This window comes from Cavia porcellus, unplaced genomic scaffold (genome assembly GCF_034190915.1).
Source record: "Cavia porcellus strain 051 isolate PalLab524CR breed Dunkin Hartley unplaced genomic scaffold, mCavPor4.1 scaffold_18, whole genome shotgun sequence".
Taxonomy (NCBI): Eukaryota; Metazoa; Chordata; class Mammalia; order Rodentia; family Caviidae; genus Cavia; species Cavia porcellus.
Window position 1 is genome coordinate 62,185,403 of NW_026947501.1, and position 22,930 is coordinate 62,208,332.

The following is a 22,930-nucleotide window of genomic DNA, read 5'->3' on the forward strand; positions in this document are numbered from 1 at the left end:
TTGGAGTTAACTATTGCCTATTGTAATTTTCCACAGACTTATTTATCTAAGCGTTTCTAGCTTGTCACGCCCTAAATTAAACTCCGATGATACCACATAGGAAGGAAGAACTGGTTTACTTTCGTTTCCACTTTGGTTTCTCTTCCCAAATTAAGTGTTTTATTCATGTTTTTATATCAGATGAGCCACAGTGAGCAAATGAGATAACTTGAAGTTACCTGGATAGGTAACGGAGAGGTGGAAAAGACGGAAGAGAACAGAAGTAAAGGTGCTGTGAAAAGTGATCCGAGAACTAATTTATAGAAGATGAGTGTGGAATCTGGGGCATCATGAAAACATACTTTATCAGAAAGTGTGAAAGACCAAAACTGGGACTTCCGGGAGAACATGGCGGACAGATAACAGCAACTACCAGAGGCTCTCTGAAAGACTCGGCTCAGAAGCCATGAATGGTGCAGACTAAGGAGACATAAGCAGGTGGAGATATGCTCTGCTGACTCAGGAACGAACTGGGCTGAGAGAAACCAACTTGGAATGCAGTCCTGGTGCTAAAACAGGAACAGAAAAGCCTCGGTGTGGAGGCTGGACCCCGCACCATTGTAAGCCACGATTTGGGTTTCCCGCCGTGCGGCGGCTGGCTGCCTCTACAGTGGCTCGGCAAGGAGAGACGTGCAGAAGCTCTGAGAACGGCAATCTGCGAACGGCAGGGAGGCGTGCACTGACTTGTGGTGAGGTGAGTGAGAGAAACTGACTTTCTACCACAGTTCGACTCCAGCAGAGGACTTTCTGGGCCCGAGCAGTCCTGCGGGAGCAGGGCGCGGTGGCGACTCCAGCCACACATCCCCCTCTCGGGCGGGATTGGTGAAAAGAGCCTGGCCTGCGTGACGCTGCCGGCGGACCTGGTAGGCTGTCCCAACCCAGATCCCAGAGCCTGACGGTGGCCGGGAGGGGAGACGCGTAGGCTGCCTGGTCCGTAACTCCCTGGTGCACAGCAGTGAGCAGGAACACCTAACTGGCGCAATTTGATCAGGCTGTGGCTGACTGGGAGAGAAGCTGGGCCTCATATAAGCTTGCATATATAAGGAACAGAGAAGAAGAAGCAGCATGGGAAGAGGCAGCAACAAGAAAGGCTCCTCAGCCCCCAATTCTGAGAAACAGGCAATAGCAGACACCGCAGCAATACACATAAGGCACCATATAGAGAGCCTCATAGACCAATTCAGGAATGAAGTTATCAACGACCTGAAGCTAGAAGTATGCAGAATAGTTAGAGAAATGCTAAGTATCACCCAAGAAAAAACAGGTGGTGGAATGGAAGAACAGAAAAAAAGGGGAGAATTGTTTGATGGAGAAAACAGAGAAAGCATAGAATACGTGAAGCAGGTTCAAAGGGACTACCAAGATACTAAGAAGTCTATCGAAGACTGGCATAACAGCTTGAAAGAAACTAAGGACAGACTATCTGAACTGGAGGGCAGACTTGTAATATGGGAGAATGAAATGAAAAACTTCTTAAAAATAACAAAGAAACAAACAGCAATAATACAAAGACAAGAAGATGATAAGAGGATCCATAACTTAAGGATTAAGAACATAAAAGAAGAAGTAGGGACACAAACAAGTGAACTACAAAAGCTACTCACAGAAATAATCCAGGAGAATTTTCCTAATTTAGCAAAAGGTAAAGATACTCAGATGTATGAGGCATACAGGACCCCAGCTACCTACAACCCAAACAGAGCAACACCCAGGCATATAATAATAAAAATTCCAGAAATTCAATACAAGAACAGAATATTAAAAGCTGTCAGAGACAAGAAACAGACCACTTACAAGGGAACACCCATCAGAATTACAGCAGATTTCTCTGCACAAACCATCAAATCACGAAGAGCGTGGGGGGAAATAATTCAAGCTTTGAAAGATAATAATCTCCAGCCAAGATTGAGATATCCTGCACAACTGTCCCTGGAAATTGATGGAAAAACAAGGTGCTTCCAGGATAAAGAGGAACTGGGGGAATTTGCAACCACCAATTCAACTCTACAGAGAGTATTGCAGGATATTCTAAAAAAAGAAAAATACAAAGAATCCAGAAATAGTGGCAGAGAGGCCACAACGAATGGAGCAGAGAACAAAATGAAGAAGACAAACTGACAGTTACTGACAGAAAAAGAGCTCAACAGAAATGAGGCAGAGAAGATTGGATGACAGGAACAGCTATTTTGGAGAAAATGACATCTTAATAGGTAATACTGATTTAGTATCATCTTGTTTTGAAGTCTCATCTAGCTTTTGTCCTTCTGTCTCCAATGGTCTAAATAGGCTGTATCTTATTGGATTTTATTATGTACGATAGTATAAGCAAAAACCTTTTAAAGACAAGGAGACTATACAGAAACCATTGTTCATTTTCTGTTAGTCGATTCTAAATACTCTGTAATGCTGTCATTCTCTTGAATGGTTTTACATTGTTTTGATATACTTAATGCTACAGTATACGAAGTTGTACTCAAGGATTTCAAAGAAAGAGACAATATGGTAACTACTTTTAGGTTAGGATTATCTGGTGGTGAAACACTATTCTGCTTAAATGGTTATGTTTTGATCTGCGCTGTTTCATTGTCATGCCCTCTTTTATCTCAATCTCCACTCCATTATTTACTTTTTTATCTTTATCCTTTTAATTAAAGGAAAAAAATAGCAGGATATATTATAGTAACCCACTTTGACTTTTCATTACCTTGATTTAAAGCCCTGTATTACTCTCACCATCTGGTTTTTAACTGATGTTCCCCTATTCTGTTTTGCTGGATAGTATCAGGTTCGAAAGTTTAGGCATCAGCTGTGAAGATAATGAGATTCATTATGACGCCCATTCTTGTTGACTTTTATCTACTTTTGAAGACCTACAATGTCTCCAATGTTTTGGTTTTGTCGGTTTTATTCTTTACTGTTTTGTTCAATTGTATTATAACTAACGATATAGGCAATTCTATTAGAGATAGCGGGAGGCATTATGGTAACCATTGTTGATCACCTTGTATTATGTTTTTACATTATCTATTATGTCCACCCTTTTGACTTGACCGATTCTGTTCTGTTATGTCACATTTGGTTTTACTCTCTTCCAAAAAAGTAATAAGAACCGTGGGAGCAATGAAACCCAAAATGTGTAATAGTCATGGTACAAAAGAGAGGAAAAGAAAGTGCTCCAAACTATATAACTGCATGTATATTTAAGTGTATAAGATAGAAAATGATATCACAGAGTTTAATTGGATCAATGAACAGAACTGTTTGCAGTATCATTGATGGAATGTCCACTTTACAAGCTTTAATTTTGTGACTTGAACAATTATTTCTAAGATGACAATATGTAATCCATTAACTAGTGATTTCCTACTGTTCATTTTTTTTCTGTAAATCTGTATAACTTGTACCCTTTTCCTGCTTTTTTTTTCTTTTCTCCTTAAATAAAATTAAAAAAAAAAAAAAAAAAAAGAAAGACCAAAACTGACTCATGTGACTGACGAGACTGGGCATCTGGTGGAGGTGAGAGCTAATGTATCGGATCTACCTCCTTAAGGGACCACCTGAAACTTGAGGTATTGAAGCATAGACGTCATCATGTCTGGCTGTCCACTGGTTGTCATGTTGTCATTCTGTATTTAAGGAAATTTTCTCAATATCAGAATTGAAGCAGTAATAAATGTCCCACACACTCCCCCGCTCTTCCTAAAGATAAACACAGCTCCCTCAAATGGGCTACCATGCTTCACGTGTTCCTGAGAGAGGAGTGCTTGCTTCAGCCCAGAGACAGCTGTTCTGGGAGAGCGTTCATAAACTGTGTGCAAGCGGCTTGACAAGTTGACAAAACACTGACAAAAAACAATTACTCAAGAAGCAGCTCTTGGAAGGGTGGTTTGTTGTTTAGAAGACACCAACGAAACCGAGAAAAAAAATATGTTAGGTACTATTTTTGCCATTGTACGAAAAAGATTATTTCCCAGAATGCATCTAACACTGTGAGAAAAATGTCAATAAATGAAATGGCACACTATCATCCACTAAGTTCTTATGCTTTATTTGTGAAATACACTTAATTAGTGGACTGATTATACCCTTCCAGTTAACAAAATGCAGAAGTTATTTTAAGATGTCTATATAGCAAGTACTTAGAATACACAAAATATTTTGAAGTATTTAAACTATCACATGTATCTCATCAGCCTGAATAATCACTATATTTTCAGTGAGGAGGCATGATCTGCATATTCTATTTCTTTTGAGAATAATAAGTCTTCTTATTTGGAAAATAGAGAGAAATCAACATTTTAACATCTCTTCACTATAAATAATATTAATGATGATTATGATAGTAAATATCACTTAGGTCTTATTTTTATGCCAATTACCCATACTAAATATTTCACTTACACTATTCTAATGTATTCTTGATACTTGTCTCTGAGAAAGGAAGTGTTGTCAGCCTTGCATTGTAGATGAGCAACCTGAATTTTGGAGTAAATTACATTTTCAAGATCATACAGCTGATACTTACTAGAGCTACAATTTAAATTTAGGTATACGATGCTGTGGGCACTACAGTTGGCATGTATGAGGAGACTATGAGGTTTAAGAAAAGGTACCCCTTCATCAAAATACTCTCATCTTCCTCTGCTAAGAAATTACTGTAATAAACTGGCTGTGTAGACCAAGAAAGCTTACTGCCATATACCACAAAATTGTAATATGTGAACAGATCTGCAGTATCTGTGCCATGAAAAATACCTCATAGGGGTGGCTTGGTCAGGCACCATCTCCAGACATCCAGATACTTAACCAATTTTGCCATTCGGATTCAGACAGGAAGCAATTTTCATTATGTACAAAAGCAAATTAATTAATTAATTTTAAAATGTTCTGTAGCTACCTTCTTCCAGTTTTTCCAAAGATAAGCTTAGGTGAAGCATGGCATTTCTTGACATCAATTATGTTTCTGTTTATTCAGCATCTACCTGCTGATCATTACAGAAAGTTAACATTTACCCATATGAAGAGCAGAAAGTCAGAGGCAACCTCTGCCTTTCAGGACCTCACAGTCTAAGTAGGGGAATAAATAAAGGCACAGGATTATGGTAAAGTTTCATGGATTTCCTTTCTAGAGTCCCCTGTGGGTGACTGATCATGGCCCTCTGTAGGCGAGCCATTGACACTGAGGAAAGTCAGACCCCAAACCTGACTCCATGGCAATGAAGTCCCAGTGGATTCCTATTAGTTTAGTAGTACTATCATTTCATTGTTAATGATTTTGTCGGATTTTCTTTATATAGATATAGATATAGATATAGATAGATATAGAGAGATAGATAGATAGATAGATAGATAGATAGATAGATAGATAGATAGAATTTATCTCCATCTGGTATTTTATCATCTTGTCCACTGATCCCTTAATGTACCAAATTAATTTCCTTTTCTTTTTTATTTTTTCCTCAGAACTTGGTTTCTGTCTGTTTACTCATCATGTTCCCATCCTTTCTTTCTCCTCTCTAAGCTTTCTTTCCTTTTGGCATATCCTCACAGCTACTGTGCAGTTCATTGTCATATTCACCATCCTGGCTTGATGCTGATGGCGTGACCTCATCTTTCTCCCTGTGATGTCTCAGAGTGCTTTGGTTTTACTCTCTGAGTCATTTACTTTTGCAAGGCTTCTTGCACTATAGAAGATGAGACTAAGTCAAGTTGTGTTCCAACTCTCATTTGATTTCAGGATTGTCTATTTCCTTCCTTGCCCGCTGATTCTTAAGCTTCCATTGTCCTGGATCAGGTTCCTTCACTTCTTTGGCTGTTCATGGTAATTATTCTTGCACCATTTTGTTTTCTTGGTTAATGGTCTTATATATTGAGGCCTCTGCTGATCAGATGCTCAGATACCAACTTCTGTTTCCCATAGCCACCAAATGGCCTCCCTGTTTCTTTGTCTTAAAATAGCATCCATTCACCAGAGAAATACCACCTTCATCTCTTCCATCTCCCAATCCTGTATCCAAACCCTGGAGCTGTTCCCCATCTGTTCCATCTTCTCAGCTACATTCTTCTCCTCCTTGTAGTTCTCAAGTTCCTACCATTATTTAGACTGGTATTTTCATCATGAGCTAGAACACACACACACACACACACACACACACACACACACTTCAAGGATGTCATGTGGGCTGTCCTGTTTGTTAACTGCCTTATTCTGAGAGCTAAACAGACTCTACCTTCCAGGCGTATGGTGCGATGTTAGTTTAATTTATTGGGTCATGAAAACAAGAAGTCTGAGCGTAAACTGCAAGTGACTTAATTAAATGAAAACCAAAGTGGCATCTAGAAATCATTGTTGAATTTTAACTGAAAATGACAATGTTTCCTATTGTAGACCAGTTCAAAATATCAATCTTGCATAAGATACCAGATAAAAGAGAAGTGGTTCTTTAGGACCTCTTTAACTTACACTCTGCTATTTCCAGAGGGAAATTTGGAACAAAACTATGTGAGCTTGACTTTGCATCTGTCAGTTACCTGCTGCAAGACCTGAGCCAAGTTACCTCACTTCACTACATGCCAGCTTCCTTATACAGTAAAACCTTGGTCTTCGAGCATAATTCATCCCAAAGCATGCCTCTAAATTAAGGTATTTCTATGTCAAAGTAATTTCATCATAAGAAATGATAGAAACTCAGTTGCTTCATTCCACAACCCAAAAATATTCATGTAAAATTATTCCAGTGCTACAGTGTAATACAAAGTAACAAGGAAAATATGCAACATGAAGAAAAATAAAATAACCTGCATTTACCTTTTAAAACCTTCATGGCTAATGTCAGGGAGACAAGAGAGAAAAGGGTCACTATGTAGGACAAATTTCAGTCTCTCTAAGGAAATCACTGCTGTCTATTGGCTCAATGGAATCTTTTCCTTTTTGTGCAACTTTAACAAGGAACCTACAAAATGGCACTTGGTTTTTCCTCCTTTTGAGGATTTCATGAAAATGTGACATAGCATTTCCATCATCAAACAAATTCATTCATCATTTGCACTGCTGTAACCTTATTGTGTGGTGATATTCTACAAAATTTTGTGTTTCTTCTCACATTTTATACATCTTCTTAATCTCACTACAAATGAAGGGTTCTTCTTCTTTTTCTCCTCTGCAGAGGAGATACTCTCCATACCCTCTTGCTGTTGGGAGAAGATCACTCACACTCCTGCAGAAAGGTGGGGGCAGACAGAGAGCTCATTGGCATCATGAAATGTTCAGCATCACGGACTACCCATACTGCCAAGACATCACTTACTTATCTGGCTAAAATTTATTGGAAATCTGTGTTTATCTTGCAGAACACTTGCAGAACAAATCACCCACATTCCAAGGTATTCCTGTTTTTTGGAGAGAACAGCAATACTCACTTCTGTTGCGAGGATTAGATTACATAACAGGTAGCAAGTAGCTTAAATATTGCCTATATTAGTCAGTTTTCCATCACTACAAAAAATACTCAAGACAATTAATTTAGAGAATTTTTACTTTTGCTCAAGATTTCAGAGGTTTCTGTGATCAGTTGGCATCAATGCTCTCAGGGCTGTGGTGAGGAAGTGTATCACAGCGGGTGTGTGTGGTGGGACACAGGCACTCTCGTAATGAGATAGGAAACAAGAGGAAGAGGGGCAAAGGAAGAATGCCTTCTCTCTCATTTCTGCAGCAAAATAACCAACATTCAGAATGAAGGGAAGGAAGAATTATTTAGCTCTCTGTTTGTGGAAGTTTCATTCTTGATCAGCTGGCTCCAAGGCAGAACCGCATGGCACCATGCCACACTTGAAGTTAGCAGCCAGCAAAAGCAGCCAGAGCAAAAAGGGAAGAACAAGCCTCTTCTCCTGCCTTATACTGTAAACAGGCTACACCCCACCATAGTGGATGTAGCACTCACACCACCTCTGTGCTCTCCTCTTGCACATAGGCTGAAGATGTTTACAAAATAAGGCTCTTAACTAAATTTCCAAACTTCTTAAATTGATGCAATATATCAACCATAACACTGAGGTCTCAGAATCCCCTCCAGGGGCATAACCCCAGTGGCCTAAAGACCTCTCTATCTCCTAAAGGTTCTGCCACCTTTCAATAGCACTATGCAGTGTCCTATGCTTTTAATATATAGCCCTTTGGGGCACATTCGAGATCCAAAACAATAGCAGTACCTCTCTGGTAGTAAATGATCAGAAAAAAAATGTTAACTGCTACTATTACTTTCACTTCATAGATCTAAAAAACCATAAGAAGGAGGGAAAGAACAACTTATAGGCCTTGTTTTCTACTTGTGACTTATTCTTCCTTTGAAAACTGCTCAGACTATCACTGAAGGCTCTCTAATAGCCAAGCACATGTGGGAAATCCCTCTATTTCAGTAACCATCCATACGTCATAGCCATTTGAAGACTTTCTATTACTGCTCTTATCAGTCTACATCACAGTTATCAAATTTTCCTGCATGAGACTGTTAGTTCATCTGTTTGCTCATCCTGTAAATATTATTTTGAATACTCACAGGATGAAATACTTTTTCTCTTCTCTCTTTCAGGACATATGGATCCTAAGACACTCAATGATTGATTACATGAGTAGATACTAACATTCTAATTGATGAAGAACCACAGAGGAGAAATCCAAGGTGCTATAGAAATTCATGAAACAGAAAAGGCACAGGCTAACAGATGTTTAACATGCAATGAATGGGGAACCAGTGGATGAATGAAAATTTAGGGATCAGCCAGCCAACCAAATGAGAATATTGTGAAGTCGCTAGGAAGTAGATAGACAACAAGGCTGTTTGTCCTCTTTGTCCTCTGCTGGTGCTTTGCATACCTTTGTCTCTTGAAGAGGCGCTGCTACTTCCTTATCTCTTAATCTCTTGCTCTTAGGAGATTGCTGGGTACACTGGTAACAAATTTGCAGAAGGTGTGAACTTCGGGTGAACCATGGGCTTTATTTACATCCTTCAAAAATTAAAATAGTTCCTTTAGTTCCAGCTTCCTCTGCACTTATTTTCTCTCATCATAATTATAATCCCTTCCTCATTAAAGATGTGTTGTTGCTAGTTTGCTGTTTACAGTGTTACACCTATCTTTAGGTTTCATTTCATAGCTCTCACCAAGGCCAAAGTATACCCTTGAAAAATTTCTATAGTCTCAATTTAGCATAATTAGCTTTAAATTATTTCACATGGTAACAGAAATTTGGGAGCCCCTTTTTTTCTGCCAGACGGCACTGGAAACATTTTGCTTAGAATTAATTCTACCTAGAATTATTCTGTGGAAGAAATATAAAGCAAAGCAAGGATTATAATTCTTATTTAGTTTGCTTTCCTCTTTTAGTAAATGTTATCAACTTTATTGAAGCTCTCAATCTCTGCTTTGAAACTTTATTCCTAAATGAAAGGATCTGAGCCAGAGTTTACCTTGCTTGCTTTGTATTAAAAACAGAAAAAAGAAAGAAAAGAAAAGAAACAGTGAGGGTCCAGTGTAGTGGTGCACACTAGTAACCCCATTCCTCAAGAAGCTGAGGCAGGAGGGTTGCTATGAATTTAAGGCCAGCCTGGCCTACCAAATTAATTCAAGTCCAGCCTAAAATACAGAGCAAAGCCACATAAATTCCAAACTGGAGACTGGGATTCTGTGCTCCCATGAAACCTTCTGTTTGTGCTCTTATGATAGAGCACATTTCTCTTGTCATATTATGTCACCCTTACCCTGGTAGTATCAAACACTAAATAATAATCTTCTTTCATACAAGAGTATGAGCCTACCTTTATACCCTGGTACTCAGATTGTGCTTTGACAGATAGAAATAATTAACTGGATACATGGTTGCTAGATGGATGGATAAATGAAACAAGATACTGGCTTTAATAGTGCAGTATGGGAAGGGCTAGCAAGACCCAGAAGCTATTAAAGTTTGTTTAAAAATAAAGGGAAGTGATGACAAATGTGATATTATTACAGTTTACCCATTTTACTTTGATTTAGTAAGACAACTTTTGCTTAAAATGTTAGTTTCTTCTTTGCCAGGGATACCCATCTCCCTGAGCAAATTTTAGCTGGACTTGGCTGGGTAGGGTGAAGTGGTTTCCTGAGCTCTGCTCATGTGATCTTTCAACAAACATTTACAGAGTGATTTTTTCAGGCCACTTTGTGCCACTGCACAGAAAATCATCTTTAAGTAGCAAATATGCTTCTGCTACAGCACTGAAGCAGGATCCCAGATCCTTCACCCATGAAGCATGAAACCCAAGAGATTACTCCCTTTGCCTGGCCAAATGCAGCCTTTCCACTGTGCTGACCCCTCTGATGCACTTTCTAGAGGGATCCATAGTTCTTTCCTTGCATTCTCATGGCTCTTCGGTCATGCCCTTCCTCCCCAGTTAGTGGCTTATGTCACTGTCCTTCCCCCATGGTAAACTCCATACTATACATTTGCAACCCCAGAGCCTTTCTCAAGGACCAGTGGCTGTGCTGTAAACACTTTCAGTGCGACAATTCATTTAAGACTAATAATACGTCATTTTAAATATAAGAAAGCAAAGCACAAAAAGTAAATTCACTTACCCAAGATAGCCAGCCAGTGGGTGGTGTGGAGCCTGGCTTTGAAGTTTGGTACCTTTTTCCAGAGTCCATTTCACTCTTTGACTGTGGATTTGTTTTATTCAGTCTTTTACCACACCATCTGCCATCTCCTGGCAAATTCTCCACAGAAGAATGGAACAAGAAATCTCTACAATGGAGGCAGTGAAGAATAATTCATCCTGTGCTGTCATCCCAACAGGGTATTCCATTCTTGTTATTGTAGCCTGTTCTTGTGCTTTTGTCTTAAGTCTCCTCATGGTACCCAGGGCTCCTTTTGGTAGCTTTTAAACTAATTTATCATTGTACATTTATTTGGGCAGTATCTCCTGATTGTCTAGTAGACCCATAACTCCAAGTGGACAGATGGACACCATTGGTTAATCATGTAGATAGCTCTACACTTGTCTCAGAGTAGATGCCCCATAAATACTTATGAAATTAATAAATAAGCTATCCTTGACTTCGTGGAGTGACTGCATTGTTTCACTGAAGCACCTCATGATTGCTTGTATGGGTAACAGCTCTCTTTCAACCACTGTTAAAGAGAAAAAGCTACCCATTCAATGAGCAAGGTGTTAAATAATGTACCTCAATAGGCCAGGACTTCAACAGAATATCACATCCTTCCTCAAGGTGCGTTCAGATTCCTGTGTTAACTAAAAAGGAACCTCATTCATTTACATTCCACCAAAGAAGGCTGTGTGAATATTTTATCTGACTGTGCTGAGGGAAAAAAAGTGTTTCCAAAGCCAGTGATTTACAACAACAAGCCAATAGTTTTTATTTTTCCTAGAGCAAAATGGTTTTGAGGAGGTTTAACACCTAAGTTGTGATCAGATGGAGGTTTCCAGTTTCCATTAAAACAGATCCAAATGGACTTCTAGTTAGAAGGTTTTTACTTTTTGTTTTTGTGAGGTACAAAGTGTGGGATAAACTTGAATACTATGCAGATAGTGCCTCTTAAAATCTTAATGCAATTGCAAATGTATTGCTTTTCCTGCTAAATGGCTTCCTTTTGCAAATCCCATTTGAACTGTCTTGACTCCCAGCTGCTTCAAAGCTGTTTGTTCTTGTTTTAGCTACCAGATAAATTATAAATTTAAAAAGCATGTCATCTTTCTGCAATCATTATATGGTTTTGGTTCCTCACCCAGGCAAACTCTCTCTTTCCTCCCCTACTCTACATTGCCTTAGCTTAAATGTGATATTTATTGTAATAAAATGATTTCTATTATTAACCTCAAAAAATAAAGATGCAACATTTAAAACAAAACTCATAAATGTAGGTTTTCATACAGCCTGAAGGCTCTTCAGGTAAATTACAGAATCTTATTGTCTAGGGATCAGTTTATCTTCTAAATACCCAGAGCCCCATTAGATACATAACACGTTTAATCTGTTCAGCAGAATGGCATCAGGGTGTGATGCCCAGGGCCTACTGCCTGTTAAGTATGATCTTTACAGCTCTCCACTTTGTTTCTCTGTTCTGATGAGTTTGGGAGAAGAGGAGAGAGTACTGGTGGCATCACAGACAATGATAAGGCTTCCGTGAATTTGTGCCACTCTTCTCATGGACACAGACTAACTGGTATCTCAGCACTGCTACTGACATAAAGCTGTAGTCCTAAGCAGGCCACTTCAACCCCTTGGATTCAATGATCTTATCTATAAAAGGGGAATAACATCATCATAACCTTCGGGATTTTATTCTCAATTTAAACCAACTGTGTCTTTTGTCATTTACAATAGATAGTATTTTACACTGTACTTGCCTACATAAAATCCAATGCTACACCTTGCAAAGATTCTAGATGCCTCACCACTTATGATCAGGCTTTTTCCAATTCACAGGGACACTCCTTAGAGCAGGGCTTTACTTGCCTACAACACACCTCAGAAAGAAGAACCTTAAAAACGAAGATCAGAGCTTTTAAAATAGGAACAATGAACCTCATGCAATAATGCTTTTATTCCACCAAAGGTGCTCATGCACCTGATTTAGAGTCACATTTATTTTGTTTATACTTTTCTGATTTTCTAATGCATGGGAAATGAAGTTTATTCTCCTGATTTGCTAACTAATGGGAGATTAGAAACAGAAAAGCAAAAGCCAGTGGGGGTGCTACCAATAACAACCCAGCACCAACAGTCAAGTGACTGCACAATGGCAGGTTTTCTTTTCCTTCCTTAGCCCTCAGCACCAAGATTCAAACACATTATGGTTTAATATAGATGCAAACATTCTCATCCACCTTTCAGTGGCCCTAAACGCATGAGTGGATTACAGCTCAGAGGACTGCAAATACATGCCATGCTTCTCATCACTCCCTCTGCTGTATCCAAATCAGACATCAAGATCAACCTTCACACTCTTTGAGTTGGTGCTCATACAGCCCATCCTTTCTGGGGCTCCAGAGTCCTTCACACACAATAGTCAGACACAGATTCCCAAACTTTTGGTTTTCATTCGTGAAGCAAAATCGCTTTGCTATCTTTGTGTTATGATGACTGTTTGAGAGGAACAGGATGTGGATGACCACATTAAGAGAGGTTTTCTCTAATGCTTGAGGACAGCAGCTACAAAAGATTGAACTTATTGAAAGATGACTAGAATTTTTTTGAAAATGAAAAGGCAGAAAACCTTCCATTAATTTGCTTTTCTTGTCCTGTAATCACTAGGGAGAGCAATATAGCAAATCAACCTGATGCAAGGACATTACCAATTTGGGGTGAAATCAAGACCTTCAGGCCACCACGCCCAGTGAAAGCCACAGGGAAGGAACACTTCCCCTGGAAAACATTGAAGCAGGATAGTATCCCATGTTTCAAAGTCTTACTGGGAGTTTTGGGGACATGACATAAAAGACAGCTCTGAGATTCAGCAGACCCTTACAAAACATTTTGAGAAATTAAGTCTGAGGATTTCAACTCAGATGTTTCTGATTTTCATAGAACTTACAAAGGTTTAGAAGTTAAAGGAAGAGGTGCTACATCAGATGAGTTGCCCAATTTTACTAAACTAGGCAATTTGAACAGAGCTTAATTTCCTTTCTCTGTGTTTAACTCAGAGGCCAGGGACTTCCTGACTCACTCATGAGCCTTGGTAATCAGCCACACAGGGACTGAGATGGGTTTTTAATGGTCTGCGTGCAGTGAAAAGACGCAGAATTCAATGCATAAGTCACTTGTGTGTGTTTAGTGGAGCTCAGTGGCTTCTCTCGTGTTTGCAGTGTCGGGGTGGGAGAGGTTAAGGTTTTCCCCACAAGTTAGTCTATTTCACCTTTCAATGGGATGAATTTGAAGCTGCCAAGAGAGACAAAGCATTGTGCTTCCTGGCACTGCCACATCTCAAGGGCACAGCATTCAGTGTTGTTTCTCGGGTTCACTTTGCTCCGATGCTCCTCCTTCATATTTATCCATTCATTTCAAAAATATATGACCATGTACAGTGTGACCTTGAGATACAGAAATGCATGGAATGGGCCCTTGGTAACAGGTGCTGTCAAATAATAGCAAAGAAAGACATAAATGGTGTGTGGAGGAAATGTTCGTTGTTTTGAGAAGACACAGGTGGGTCTTCTGACCCAGTGTGGGGTACTGGGATGGAGCCCAGATATCAGGAAATGCTTTGTGGGAGAAATAGTATGCAAGATGAATTTTGAAGGAGTTCACTAAATAATAGCTTGGCAAGAGGCACAATTAAACACTGAGGCTAAGAAAGTTTTACTAGGCAAGCAAAGCAGGTCAGATCATGTAATACTCTAGAGTGCCACGCAGAGGAAATAAAATGCAAATGCTTTGGATTCCCAGTGGCTGGAGAGGTCCATTCTATGAAGAACCTCTCAAGACTTCGAGATGAAGTAGGGCTAGAATGGAGGTCCAGGATGTAACACTGAGACAGGGGACCAATATATCTCAGTTCTCTCCAAGCCACTGCTCTATTTTCTTCTCAGCCCCTAGGACTGGCCTGGTTACTCTTCTGTTTTCCACCTGTGCAACCTGACCAGACTTGTCCCACTCCCCAAGCCAGCCGTCTTGCTGGCAAGAAGCCATGGCTCTGACTATGCAGGCTTTGAGTAAGGTGGCCTTGAGAGTAGTCATCCCTTCAGGCAGGTTTCTTCAGAAAATTTCTGGAAATACCACCAACAGCATTTTAATCTAGCTAAGATACAGCTCTCTGTGTCCTGTCTTTTGTAGTTTCTGCAGAATACTCTGTCTATAGTCCTTTAGGTCATCCAAAGGGTTCTCATTCTGTTTCATCTTCACCCAGGTTTAGCATTCCTTCACAGAAGAGAGCAGGAAAGGCTTCCTGCTTAGCCTCGTGTGTCCAGCAAAGGTCACCTGCCCTTCAGTGAGAGTCACTCCTCTGTGGACATGACATGCCATCACAGCTAATCGGTAGCCACTTAAATTGAGCCCTCTTAACCATGACCATTTTCAGATGAGGGAACTGAAGCACAATGAAATTAAGCACCTTAACCTATCATGACTTTTCATTACAACTAGTAAGTGAGGGTATGCAGCAAAATAAAGTTTTGTCAGAGATTGCGCCATGAGGAACAGGTGTACATTTTCCTTGCATGGTTCTTCCTTGAGATCCTGGCAAGATTTCAAACCTACATAACTGAAGATGCAGTGGATATCATTTGGGGATGAAGTCTTCTCAAAACCATTGACATATGCTGATTGTTCATGGCTAATTTCATACTGTGGGTCTCCTACGACAGTACTTTTCCTGACATCAGTGCCACTGAGGAACAGGGAGAGAAAGCTTCAGATGAGAATGAACGAAAGCCATGGACTTGGAAAGATGATGAAGTAGAATCTCAGGAACCGATGGGAGTAAGGTAGCTTGGAGTAGTGTGTGAGGAGAGAACAGGAGCTGTTCTAGTCAGCATGTGACTGCATAAGCCACCACTCACACTCAGCTCTCACATCCTTGATTTGTACAAATGAGTTCACAGCAAAGCCTGCCTCATGAGTCTGCAATGTCGATAAAACAAGATGATGCACAAAAATTTGGTTTCAGTCCACAGTGGGTTATCAGATAGCTTTTCAAGATTTCAGTTTCCTGTCCTGTATCAACATGCATGTCAAGCAAGAGTGTGGGACACAATACTCTTCACAGATCTCTTCCTCCAAGCTATTTTGTGATTTCCAGGCAAAACGAAATGGAACTGAGTTTCCACATAGAATCAGTGGGAACCAGGAGTGATTGGCTACCCTCCACAGCTTCAAGGCATTCTTTATAATGGATGATTCCATCACAGTGAACACAGCACACCAGAATCATGTAGTGTTTCCTATCATGAAGAGAAGCCACTGAAATCAGCCAGCACGGAACAATGCTCAAGCTTCTCTGAGTTTTCAGAGAGTTTCAAACTGCTTCTCTTGAAAAAACCATCCACAGGATTCAGGAAAGTATACTGCGTATGTCATTCCTTTTGTAGTCTCCCCAGTTGATGAGCTAGGAGAGGTCATGGGAGAGTTCTCAAGTGAGTTTTTGGTATAACTCATTCATTGCCAATCACAGGCAGTCTACTCCGTCCCTGGTACTGTGGGACACAGCAGTGACTCAGAGTTATCATCTCACCATTTAGAGAGCTTACAGTCTCCTGAGGAGGACAGACAGTTCCCTTCAGTGGGGGATGCACTCTGTTACTCCTGGGAAGAAGGCATGAAGAAACGACGAAGCAATGCTTTCTCCAAATTTCCAAGAAATGATTTTCAAGGATAAATAGACCAAAGGAAAGTAATATCATTCCAAAGAGATGGAACTCACAGATAAAACCTGAGAAGCAGGAGAAAGCTGAATAGCCACATCAGAGGAGTGAAGAAGTTCTTTGCTGCTAAAAGCCCCAGTGGTATGGGGTGACAGTAGAGACATAGAGAAAAGTAGGGGACTATGAAGGCAAATGAGGAGGCCAGGGAAAAGCAAGAAATGGGGTCAGGTCATAAGATCCTTCCAAATTATATTACAGAGCCCAGACTTTATCTTAAGGGCAGTGAGGAGCTACTTAAACATTTCAAAGATTATTGGTTACATTGCCCAGAAATTGTGGCAGATGGTTAGACTAAATGATCTTTAAATCCCCTGAGTATTTAAACTATCCCCAATAAATGCTTATGCATTCTCTTTCAAATGCTATCCTCAGAAATATGCTCTTTAATATTTAAAAAAAATAAGCTGTTTTATTTTTGCACCCTTTATCCACAGAATGGTATAAATTTAGCAAACTTTTCATTACTAATTAGTGATGTGGATGACTTCCTGCCTGGTGGGATGAAGGGTTCAATTGGGAAGAAAGTTGCATCAAGATGCAAAGGACATATAACTGTCTTACTCACACAATAAAAGATGATTGAAGATATATAAATGATTCATTGATTTGTGTACATAATTGATAAATTGAGTTTCAAAGTCAGATGTTCTAGATGTGTGACTAAGTTTCAACTTCTTTGTGTATAAAATTGGGATAATAATAGTATTTACTGTATAAGCAATTGAGAATATTTGGGAGATAGCATGGGAAAAAAATCTAACAACTAGCACAAAAAGAAATTTCTTAATTATTAGCTTTTAATTTTTGTTCTTATATTTAGATATTTTAAAATAAATTTAACGATATGCATTTTTTAGATTCATGTGCTGTGGGGTATATAGAAATAGTGAAATAGTTACTGAAGTGAAGCAGATTGACAGGTCTCTGTTCTCACACAGTTAATTTTGTGTATTTATGACCAGAACAGCTAAAACCTATGTATTTAACAAAAATCAGTAATACAATACAATTTTATTCACATTATTTTCATTCTAGTGGTAGTATCATGTTTCAGTCAAGTTGAAAATAGGAGTTATCAAGGATAACACTGAAGAACAGTCCCTACCATGACCCTACTTCGTTGTAGTAAAATCTCTGTTATGTGGACACTTCAGATTCAGAGTTTTAATAATTTGATTCAGTATGAAATTCTTTTCTGTATGGCACAGAAACCAGTTTGCTTTTCAGATGAATAATGGAAAGCCTAGTACTGGTAGAGATGATCAGGAGGTGGTAATGTTAAGATCTCTTTAAAATATTATATCTGTCAATCTATCCTCTCTCTCTTTCCCCTCCATTTATCATTACAAGCACTTTTCAAGACATGCATGTGATATGCTGATTATAAACATGACCATATTGACTTTTTCAATTATTTTCAAGTGTCATTTAAATTGATAGGACCTTGATAGTCATTTACTTTAAAGAATATGTCCAAAAGCAATTATATGACATTTTCTTTGGAGAATACTTTGTCCTTTTTACTTGGCACATCCTGTTTTCCCCTGACTTCCCCTATGTTACTCTTCATGAGAATTATTTTCCTGAATTCATAGAGGTCACCATTTATTTTTCTTATTCAGCAAATATTTATTGAATGCCTGATTTGTACTAGGAAATAGATTGGGTACTAGACATACAAGAATGAAAAAAAAAAAAGACAAGATAGATCCTTTGGTCTTAGAACTTACATTTTAATCATAAGTTTGGCTGATAATCTTTGGGAGCTGGTTAAAAATGTGTAGAGGTAGGTATATAAAAATAAATGCAATAAAATTTGTCACTGTTAAGACTGCTAAAATCATCACTTCTTTGATTAGTATACAAAATGACAAAATTTTAGACAATAACTTTTTAAGACAATGTTTTGTATGAGTTTAAGATTCTAAAATTACTGAAATGACTCAGGGTGTAGAGATCCGAATGTTTCCCCCATTATCAAATGATTCCACCCCACCCTGGAGCCACTGAGTTCCTCAGTGATTTGATACAAATATTAAGAAAAAATTAAGCACTCCTAGGCTATTGTAGAAATTTAAAATGGAGAGTATTTAAATCTAATATTTAAATCTACTCTCACCTTTAATGAACCTATTAATGGTTTTTGTCTGTAATGAAAAAGTTAAACTCCAAAATTCACCATTTCAGACCTCCACTGGAATCTGACCAGTAGCTTTTGTTCTTCCTGTCTTGTCTTTAATTCTGAAGGAATCCTGAAAACTCCAAGGACTTTTGATATAGAGAGAAAATGACACTGAAGCTATACCCTGTATCTCTGAGCATTGCCTCATTTTAGTGAGTTCTACCCAGCCTGGCTTGTTTTATTTCTCTCTGTCTCTGCCTCTGTCTCTGTCTGTCTCCGTTTCTGTCTCCGTTTCTCTCTCTCTCTCTCTCTCTCTCTCTCTCTCTCTCTCTCTCTCTCTCTTTCTCTCTCTCTCTCTGTCCTTTCTTCCTTTTAAAAATCCCATATGTCAGGTTCATGTATTATTCAGCCTATAGTTGCTGAATGTCTCTTAGATGCCAGACATTCATAGTTTTTTCTCTTTCTTCCCCTAGAAATACAGAATTCAATCTATAATTTCTCTAAGCCTAAGCACTCGTTGTTGGTCCTCCAACCAGTACCTGCCCCACTCACTTAGCGAAAGTAAGTTACCTTCCCCCAAAGCAGCCAGCTATACTGTTTCACTACTAACTAGCTGCGTGAGCACGAGGAGACTCACTGAAGAAATGCAGTGGCTTGTTCTATGGATTCGCTTTTCATCAAACTTGTAGCCATCATCTATCATTTCAAAACAACCTTACTTGTAGTGGTAAAATATGGTTCTTAATCTAGAAAAACTCCCACTGTATTATTTTTGAAAACCTCTTTCTAAATTTACATAATTTATTTAGAAGTGTAATTATTAGGAGAGCTCAAATCTTCTCCAACCTGATGCTATGATTGCTTAAACTGTGACTTTTTTTAACTTTTCAGCTGCTTGTAGCCACAGGACTCATCCATCCATCTGTCCACCATCCCACTGCAACACTGTAAACTAAACCTTGCTCTAAACCGTGGGTCCAAGACTGAGACCAAGGCAGTTCCTCCTCTCAAGGAATTTGCATTATATGATACACTAAGGGCCATAGATGTATCTCGTCAGCTGAACACTTTGGGTATATAATCTGAGCTTTAGACATTGACTTTTGTCTTTCAATCAGCTGTCATGACCTCAGAGAAATGTTCTTGCAGTAACTCTAGAGCATTATGTGGGTACCTCTGACCTGGCGTGTCATTTTGTCTTTATTACAGTTGTAATCACTCTGAAACATCGCATGGGGATACATCCTCAGTGGGTGCATGAAAAGCATTTGTAGAACTATGTTGAGTTTAAATTCGTTCGATCCCTATAACTATGTACTAGTGGTCTGAAATTTCAATAAATGACACCTGTTTAACTATTATATTTCAAGAAATATAGAAAAATAAGAAAAAAAGATGATAAAGTTCACAGATACCATCGATAATTCTGTTATAAATAGTCATTGGAGAATATGGCATATGGTAGGTATATAAAAAAAAATATATATATACCCTTCCAAGAACAAGTAGACTTGTTTGCCCAGTCACCAGCACTGCTGGACCATGCCATAGGACAGGTTTTGCTCCTTAAAAGAGAAGCAGAGGAGGAGAGCTCCCTGAACAACTCATATGCACAAAAGGGAGGAAGAAAGAAGCTTACCTCACCTGTACAGTTTCTCCTTCTAAGCAGTAAATCTCTGACAAGTTTCCGTTACTCTTCTTACTGCCCCACTTCCTCCAGGTGGGGTGAGGAGGCAGACAGACAGAATATTATCTTCTTAATGAAGACCCCTCCAACAGGGAGGAACCCTCAGAAGTCAAAGAAAAGATTCCCTGGCCACGCTCATCCTTGATTTGGATACATGCTCGGTACCTATTCCCTACCTTGTTCTTTATATTTGTCTTAGTTCACACCTGAGTCCTCCATCTAGGTAGTTTGAGTTATAAATTCTAAGAACACAGATCCTACTTCCTGGCCTGATTTCTCTTTCCTGGCCCTTATATATAGGCCCACTTTTTCCTTCCTGGATTATGTCTGTCTGACTTGGCTCCCAGCCTGTTAGGAACTTAATGTGATGAATGCACGTATTCATTATTTGGCAACTAAGACAGGTACTTGAGACAATGCTTGACACATTCAAGATATAGAAGTGATCATGTGAGAGATGGTTCTTTTCCTCCCAGAACTTCTGGACCGAGGCTAGAGAAGTATACCAGGTAATTATATGTCAACCCTGATACTTATTAAGGCAAAAAAAGCAATTCATCTGACATACTGCAAGATTTTCCCAGCACTGGCTATAGATACTGAATTTAGAAACTTTTCCACGGTGTTTAAATTGCCAATAAAATGGTTACTTACAATTTTTCTAATGACTATCTTAGTTTTTTATTCTTTTTAATTTTTCTATAACATTTATTTCTGATATAGAAGGGGAAAGAAAGGGAATGAAACTCTTCCAAAGTTCCATTCAGCCAAGAAAAAAAAAAAAAAATCAAACACATGCACTAGCAGTTTGCACAAACAAGAGGGAGTTTTCTGCGGTAATAAAACATATGCTTGACAAGTGATATTATCCACCAGTGAGATTTTGTTCATATCTCCATAGCCTAAAATTGCACAAATGATCACCCAGGTTATCAATCCATACATGCTCACCGTGGCCTGATGCTAACAGGAATTGCCTTATTGGATGGCTTCAAATCCCTCATCTCCAACAAATCCATCATCCTAAGTCCATACTCTAGTAGAACCAGGGGGAAACGCAGCGCTCCACTGTATTTTAACATGTTAAGTAGAGTGTGGACAGTATCAGCAGCATGACAGTTTGGGAATATGAGGAAAACATGTCATTTTGTAAGTGCAGTGCCTGGTTTTTCACACCATGTAGCACCTCCATAGCCCCAGTGCTTTGACATTTATCCTCTCAACTGAAGTCTCTTCCCTAGACACGGTCCTCAATTGGTGTCGCCAGTTCCCTTCATGCCCTGGCATCACTTGGTAACTGTAAGAAGTAGAAAATTTTGTTTTTGTTTTCTGAGAGATCATTAGGAGCCTCAGCCAATCACGATGGACGAAATCTGTGCCACCACTGTCCCCGCTGACCATACTGTGACCAGCTTCATCTTCGTCTCTGCTAAGCAGACTCTAACCTGCCAAGCACAGCAGGTCATGCCCCTCCGTCACTGTGTGTACATGTCCATGTACACAGTATGACTGGAAAACACCACACGTTTAAAATTTTAGAATTTATTAAAGTAGTAGATACGTTGCCATCAGTGCCCCTCAAAGTATTTTCCTTTGCTTTTTTATTTTAAAGAAAAAAAACAATAAAAACAACAACAAAAATTTCAAAACAAGACAATAGAGGAGTAACAATAGTTAATATATTGAATACTGTTATCTTCAAAGTAGTTACTCAGAGTCATTAAGATATAGGCATGAAAAATTGACCAAACAATATTAGCATAAACCTTTCTTTTCAATGAACTAAGAGAAATTAGTTGTATAACTATCTTAACTATCCTATATGTGTATATATATATATATATATATATATATATATATATATATATTTTCCTTTCCTTTATTTTTTTTTCCTTTCTCTCATCCTATTTTCTCCTTCCTTTTGAACAGTTTCTTCTCATTTCACAATAACGATTATATATTTTTGGATATTATTTACTCTTACAGCTTTTCACACGAGGGAGACAACATGATGTTTATATATGTGAGTTTGATTTATTTCACTTATGAGTATGGTCTCAAGTTGCATTCTTTTATCTATAAAAGTCTCAAGTTTACCTCTTCTTTATGGTTAAGTAGTACTTCATTGTATAAAAAAACCACATCTTTCTTATCCATTCCTCAGGTAACAGGCATTTAGGTCATTTCCAAGATTTAGCTATTACAAATTGTGCTGCTATGAACATGTGTCCTCATGTGTCACTGTAGCATGCTGTCTTTAATTCTTCTGGGATCTCCTTTCTTTGAACACATGTATCCTATCATTTTTGCCACAATCTGAAGCAGCTCTGGAAGTCCTCTTCTGTGAGTATCTTTAGTTGCCCTCTTGTAGCTGCCTCAATGTCCTGAATTGATTCAGATGTTCATCCTGAATGATCGTATAGACTGTGGGAAAGAGGCAGAAGTCACACAGTGCCAGACTCAGTAAATAAAGTGGATGAAGACACACTGTAACATTTTTACGAGGCTGCCTTTCCATTGGGTGCACTGGCCAGCAGCATTCATTGTATTTTTTATCACATGTTATAAAGACGTGGAAAAGGACTTTCAGGAAGTGGCCAGAAAGATGTGACAAGTGTATTCAAAGCAATGGGGAGTATCTTGAGGGAATTTAAGAGTAACGTTTTTTTT

At 38.9% G+C, this 22,930-nt stretch overlaps 1 protein-coding gene across 17 annotated transcripts in view; it reads left to right on the forward strand.

The window, feature by feature from the left end:
• Positions 1 to 22,930, forward strand: part of Ldb2 (LIM domain binding 2) — a 364,317-nt gene that overhangs the window by 244,570 nt on the left and 96,817 nt on the right. The window contains exons 3-5 of one of the 17 annotated variants that reach the window (XR_010040848.1): positions 181 to 8,717; positions 10,753 to 10,868; positions 14,939 to 21,052. The exons of 15 other annotated variants lie outside the window; for them this stretch is intronic. Coding sequence is in view for 1 of the 2 variants with exons in the window: in XM_063230122.1 (XP_063086192.1) it covers positions 1,105 to 2,157 (1,053 nt within the window). In the remaining variant the exon portion in view is untranslated. Of the gene's footprint in view, positions 1 to 180; positions 8,718 to 10,752; positions 10,869 to 14,938; positions 21,053 to 22,930 lie in introns of those variants that run through there. One more of the 17 variants, XM_063230122.1, reaches the window with a different exon arrangement.